Below are 6,793 nucleotides of genomic sequence, written 5' to 3'. Positions count from 1 at the left end.
TTTTATGACAATGAAAGCCGATGTTGATGAATGGTTATCATCGGTAGATAACATAAGTGAGTTGTTGGGTGATCGTTCCTTGCGTGAGGACGTGGACTGTTCGCTTGTAGAAGCGGATGCTGTTAATGTTGTAGTGTTCTCGTCCCAGGTTCGATTGATTCTCTCGAGGTTGGCTGATGGTGTGGAGTGTGATTCCTTGTGCAACCCTGTGATATTCGAAACCCCTAAGGAAATGCTTGGCGAGTTACCAACTCCTAAGCCCAAATGTCCAGACTCTGAAGACTGTTTGCTGGGTGCTGGCAAGTTTGGCTTTGGAAATACTGCACCACAGTCTGAAAACAGTGTTGCAAATGCCACTTCAGAGGATCTGCGTAGTCAGGCGCCGAAGTTTGATTTTTTTTGGCGGGCAGTTCGCCAGTGATATTTTAAAGAAAAATGTATTGGGAATGAGCTTCCCAGGTATCATGAATGATACCACTTATCAAGGCCCGGAAGCCACTCAGGGATAAGGGTTATTGTAAGTACATCACGTTAGTGAGAAGATTTGATGAAGTGTTTAATTAGGGGGGGGCGGTTCATTAGGAATTTGTTAACATTAGACTTGAAGACATCCAAGTTGTAGTCCGGAGGGAAGCAGGCAGACGGAACAGAGTTCCACAGGCGTTCAGTTCTAAGAAAGAAGCTTTGCTCATGAAATCCGCGTTTTGATTTAGGCACAGATATAGAGTGGGGGAAATTTTTCACAGTGGATTCAGCTAGACGGGTGTTTTTCGTGAAAGATTGGCGAGGGGGGATCAGGGATTGGAGTTCAGACGAGCACCTGCCATGAAAATAACGATAAAACAAGGATAGGCTCGCAACGTCTCTTCTGTGGGAGAGGGGTTGCAGGGTAGAGAAAAGGGCATCCCCCACTAAACCACGAAGTCTATTTTGTACTCTGTCAAGGCATGATAGGCTGTTTTTGGCAGCTCCTGCCCAGATATGGCAACAGTATTCCATCCTTGGCCGTACTTGGCTTTTATATAGATAGAGAATTGCATCAGTAGTGAGATATCTTCTGGAGCGGTAGAAGGATCCCACCATCTTTCCTGCGACCTTGGCCACAGACTTGATGTACGTGTTCCATTTCAGATCAGGAGTAAAGGTCAAACCCAGAAGCTTGTCAAAACACGGGGCCTCACCCAGACGAGAGCCATCCATCACAATTGATGCCAGCTGGGGATCATAGCGTTGATGATGTAAGGATAGGAGTTTGGTTTTGGATGCATTAAAGGTAACTAGCCACATCTTCCCCCACTGAACCACGCGCTCGAGATCAGAGGAGAGAGAATCCGAGAGAACTTCGTCATTTACAGCCTTTGATGTGTTGCCGTAGATGGTCGTGTCATCAGCAAGATGTCAACGAATGATTTAAGTATGTGTTTAGGGAGGTCATTGATGTAGATCAGGAAGAGAGTTGGGCCCAGGATTGACCCCTGAGGGACTCCAGCATTTATATTGCAGGCCTGCGATTTTTGTCCATCTACCACTACTCTTATGAGCCTATCAGAGAGAAATGATTTAATGATTGAGAAAACATTTCCAGTTATACCGTAGCTGGAAATCTTGTGAAGTAGACCCTTATGCCATACCTTGTCGAAGGCCTTTGATATGTCAAAAGCAATTGCCCTAGAAAGGAAGCCTTTGTCAAGAGATTCACTAATCCTGTGGGATATAACCGTCAGCACATCTGCGGTAGATCTTGCAGAGCGGAAACCATATTGTGTGTCACTAAGAAGGTTATTCCTGCTGAGGTGGTTTACTATTTTTCTATTTAATATTGATTCCAGTAACTTACTCATAACACAGAGAAGACTTATTGGTCTGTATTGAGAGGGAGATGACTTATCACCTGAATTCTTAAATACAGGGCAAACTGAGGAGGTCTTCCAGGGGGTCGGAAAGCACTTCTCCTTAAGGCAGCGCTTAAATAGTTTCGTAAGTATGGGAGCAAGTTCTGGTTGAAGCTTTTTTAACACTATAATTGGGATGCCATCAGGGCCAGTTGCTTTACTGGAATCTAGGTTTTTTATTAGCTTGGCGACCTCATGCACGGATATTTGTATGTTACCTAGCTTGTTCTGTGTTATAGGAGGAAATATGGGGAGTTGATGGCCTTCGTCGCATAGGGTAGAATTAGCTGCAAAGTTCTTTGCAAATAGTTTGGCCTTGTCTGATGCTGACGAGATAACCTCTGGTCCATTGATAATGGTTGGGATAGAACGCACACTTCTGTTCAAGATCCTATTTGTTATTTGCCAAAACTGGTGGGAACCAAGCCGCTGATCAGCTACCTTGGATTTAACAGACTGGGCATATAGCTCTCTTGCATTTTTTATTACTCTTTTACAGTGGTTGCTGGCAGTCCTGAAAGCAGCTTTAGTCTCAGTGCATCTATTACGTTGGTAGTTATGGAAAAAGTGATTTCTGTGCGCGATAGCAGCAGCACATTCTGGGGAGAACCATGGCTGGCTGTTAGGTTTTTGTTGGAATTTTTTAGATGGTATGAATTGGTCTATGCCTACAATTAACCATTCGGTCAGATCTGATACTATAGAGGACACTTCCTTTTTAAACATTGAGTGCAGAGGTAAATCAGATATGAATGTACGGAAGCTATCCCAGTCAGCCATAAAGTATCGGTATACAGTACGGTGGAGGGGTACGTCTGATGGCTTCTTACATTTTGTTTTTATCTTAACTGATACGACGGAGTGGTCGGAGGATCCTAAAGGAGAATGAACGGTACATGAACATAGCTCAGGGGAAGTTGAAAGAAAAAGGTCTAAGAGGCTTGTATATTGATTGGGTGTATCGGGCACACGGGTGGGTTCGCGAACAATCTGAGTGAGGTCATAAGCAATGGCAAAATCATGACAAAACCTCCCCTCATCATCTGTCTTATTTGAATGGGTTAGCCATTCCACGTTATGGACGTTGAAGTCACCACAGATGTGGATGTTAGCCGAGGGATGTGAAGACAGTATGTGGTCTATTTTCTCAGATATGCTCTTAAAGATAGTAACTCCGCTGTTGTGGGGCCTATAGAGGGCAAATATAAATACAGTGGTGTTAGCAAGTGCAACCCTGAAGCACATATAGGGTAAATTAGGATCTTCTCTAGAGATATCCCTGCCACATGGGAAGCCATCCTTAATGTAGGCACATATTCCATGCCCATGGCGATCTTGGGAGTCAGATTTAGCTGTTAAATTGGAGTATCCATTAATTATGAACTCATCTAGGGAAGTGGTCGGCCCTATTCCAGTTTCACATAGAAATAATATGTCCGGTTTCGTCTCCTGTAATTGGGTTTCAACCTCTGGAAGGTTGGAACGTAGACCCCTGATATTGGAGAAGGAGACCTGATAGTAGGGGTCTACGCTGGAAGATGGGGTTCTAGGTTTAATCGAGTTTTTATTCTGGAGATATTTCATGTTGAGGTTTTGGAATGTGTGGAATAGGTCGGCATACTTGGTTAGAGCAGTACAGAGAGGGAAAGTAAGAGAGAAAAAGACAGGAAAAAAATTTTTTTTATTTGTAGCACACGAAAAGGTAAAGCCGTAACAATTACCCACAAGTATGGCATCGAGAGGCCCCACCAGAGACTACTGCATGGTCCAGATCCACTCACCAAATGGCAATACAGCAGTCCCAGTACTTTGCGCCTGCTGATAGGACAGCCTCCTTAGTGGTTAATCCAAGGTTCGGGTCCCTGACTATCAGGCGGATAACGTCAGCCCAGACAAAACGTTTACCTCCAGCACCCTTACTAGTGACATGGCAACAAGGACAGACAAAGACAGAAAAATATCCGACATCTCAGACTACTGGTCACCAAGTAGTACCGACCTTTAAGCAGCTTTTTCTTCACCCTTTGTCAGAAACATCACTCATTGAATGAGGACTGAATGACAAAATAGGAGAAGCGAGAGTTACTGGAGCTGCCGATAACACATCCACTGTATTATCTACTCTCCATAATATAGCTATACAAACGTTTAAAACTGTGATTGCCTTGAATAATTTGTACAGGATTTGGGGTTCAGTTTTATTTAATTCCACCAAGTATTGGAATCGTCCCTCTTGTAGCACCGGTGTTGATCTCGCTGGGTTCTTGTGGTTACGAGGGAGCTGAGATATTTTGGTGTTCGCCAGAGATTCAATAAGGATGAGGAGGTTGGATGGTAGGTGAACTTCTCAAGCTTTTATACTCTTATATATGTAAATAGTTAATTAATATTCTCTGTTCAAACTTCTGTTACGACCTTGCATCTGATCATTAGTTTTAAATTTGAATCTGGTTAGGTATTCCTCTGTTCAAACCTAAAACGTGAGGGTCATCATGCGAGTTTTTATAGGATAATCTTATTTGAATTTTTCTGCTTTTTTGTTCTTATATGTGTTTTCTGGAGTTCTTCTGACCATACATTGTGTGGTATATATAAAAAAAAAAAAAATTTGTATTATAAAATTTGCAGGTGTCATCCAACTGCAGGTTGACTGCCATCTTTTTTTTTAGGGGAGAATGTTGGAATTTTTTTTTTTTGTACCAATAATTATGCATCCTCCTGTATACATCTATTATATTTTTATTCTGGTTCTCATATTTGATTTTCTGTATTTCGTATCTTATATGATTTTTAGTTTTGTATATTTTGGATTCGTACGAAACTTCCTTTAATTTGAATGGGAGGGCGGTGCTAGCTCCCTGATAATGACGTCACGAGTCCCAGCGCGAAAATCGGCCTCTTTTGAATTCCGGCGGCGTGGAGAGTGGACGTGAATTCATTGCCCGGCCAGATAAGGAATTTCCAGAGCCCTCCTTCAAAGAAGTATAATCCGTCAACAGAATACCCGGACGCGACGAAGCGAACTTCTGAAAACTTTATTTACGTGGCTACGGTTTGCACGTATTTTGAAGGGGTGTAATTTTTAAAAGACTTTAAATTGAGAAAAGAAAAGGTTCATGCCTGACGGCCATCAATTTCTGAGTACGTTCCTAAAATTTATTGCATATGAGAGAGTGATTAGGAACTACTATTTGAATTATAATATTGTATTCGTTCGTTGATGCGACATTTTCAATATAAGAACCAGCGTTTTTTTTTGTTTTTTTTTTGTTTTTTTTGCATTATATGTTGTTACTTTGGCGTTCTTTGGTTTTGTAATTAATGCCTGCAAAGGGAAAAATTTGCAATTTATTGTAAATAAAATCTCTTCTTCGTTTTAAAACAAGACCTTTCTATTTTATTCTTTACACCCCCCCTTTTTTTATTTCATTTTATTTATCTGAAAGAGGATAAATTTCCGACAGTATTGAGTACTCTTGCATTAACCTCGTTGAACAAAAAGTATACCCTGCTCTACTTCGGTATTGAGCACTCGTGTATTAACCTCGTTAAACTGCATTGGTTACTTAACCTCTGGAAAACAATAACCTCAGATTTTATATTTTATTATTAATATAAATATATTGATTTGTTTTTATTGAAATGTGCAACCACTTCTGTTCTACATATAGATATTGTTGAGTAGCACGGAGTGTTTTTGCTTAATGATCTTCCATTAAAAAAAACTTTTGTTTACGTTTGGGACAAAATTACAGAAATTTGTCACGAGAAATATGTTTATTCTCAAATTATTTGTAGACGATACAGTGGAATGGATACTTGTGACCGCATCGCTCGACCTGGTGAGACATATGTAAATATTGCTGCCTAGAGGAGCGTTTAAAATTATTGAAGGCTACTTATTTACTTCGATGAATATGCCTCCCGGACAATGTTGGATACCCTTGCTAGTCTTTAATATAGCTGTTTCTTCCCGCGTATATTATATATTAAATCGATTAGAATTTATTATATAAGAAAAATAACACACACTTATGTATACACAGCCACTCAAACACGTGTATATGTAACCGTTTAAACACAACACCCACAGCTATTCAAACACACACACACACACACACACACACACACACACACAAACACGCAATAAACTCACACACAGAGACGCATTACATTATGTTCATAGTTTTATTCATATTTTGTTAAATCTGTCAACAAAGAGCCTCATTTTTGACATATCTATTATCATTTATCATGTGGACTCATTTTATTCACAATGTTTATCATTTATAAAATAATTGCGTAAAAGATTCCACGCATGCGCATCTACGCACAAAAAATTCCCCGCATGCGTATCTGAGCATAAAAGATTCTACGCATGCGCAAATTTGTTTTCAAATGGCGAACTATTAAATTTCTTTCCATTTCAAATAGAATTTGGCTTCATTCTGGTTTCACAATTTTTTTTTCTTCTTTTTCATGAAACATCTTCCAAATGCGTCCTGTCTTCGCTCGATGGCCGGCCAGCTCCTTAAGCATCTCATTTAACTGTAGATATAAAAGATAATTAATATGGTTAGATTTAAATAATTGGTTGCAATAAACGGTCTTTTCATTTTAAATGATGTCGCAAATTCATAGCAAATTCATCATCGTTTTTGTTATCGTTGTTTGTTTTGTTTTGTTTTGTTTTATTTGTTTGTTTGTTTGTTTGTTTTGTTGTTTGTTTTTTCCTGGTGCTCATAAAAAACATTCTCCAACGGAATGAGGTAAAAAAAAAAAATAGAAAAAATTAACGTTTATTCATAAAACTCACAATATCATGAGTTGAAACTAGGTTCTTTTTTGTTTGTTTGTTTGTTTGTTTGCTTTGATTTTGTTTTGTGTATGTTTTTACGGGG

At 39.7% G+C, this 6,793-nt stretch overlaps 1 protein-coding gene across 2 annotated transcripts in view; it reads right to left on the bottom strand.

Moving 5' to 3' along the window:
- Positions 1 to 6,065: 6,065 nt before the first annotated feature.
- The window catches only part of LOC145297707 (uncharacterized), a 151,355-nt gene continuing 150,627 nt past the window's right edge, over positions 6,066 to 6,793 (bottom strand). For both annotated transcript variants that reach the window (XM_080143928.1, XM_080143940.1), the window contains exon 11: positions 6,066 to 6,440. In XM_080143928.1, coding sequence (XP_080000054.1) covers positions 6,437 to 6,440 — 4 coding nt within the window. In that variant the 3' untranslated portion in view covers positions 6,066 to 6,436. The remainder of the gene's footprint in view (positions 6,441 to 6,793) is intronic.

The sequence above is a fragment of the Euprymna scolopes genome, chromosome 2 (genome assembly GCF_053919585.1).
Source record: "Euprymna scolopes isolate OS-2025 chromosome 2, ASM5391958v1, whole genome shotgun sequence".
Classification (NCBI taxonomy): Eukaryota; Metazoa; Mollusca; class Cephalopoda; order Sepiida; family Sepiolidae; genus Euprymna; species Euprymna scolopes.
The sequence above is the reverse complement of the archived record's forward strand: the minus strand, read 5'-3'. Positions and strand labels throughout refer to the sequence as shown.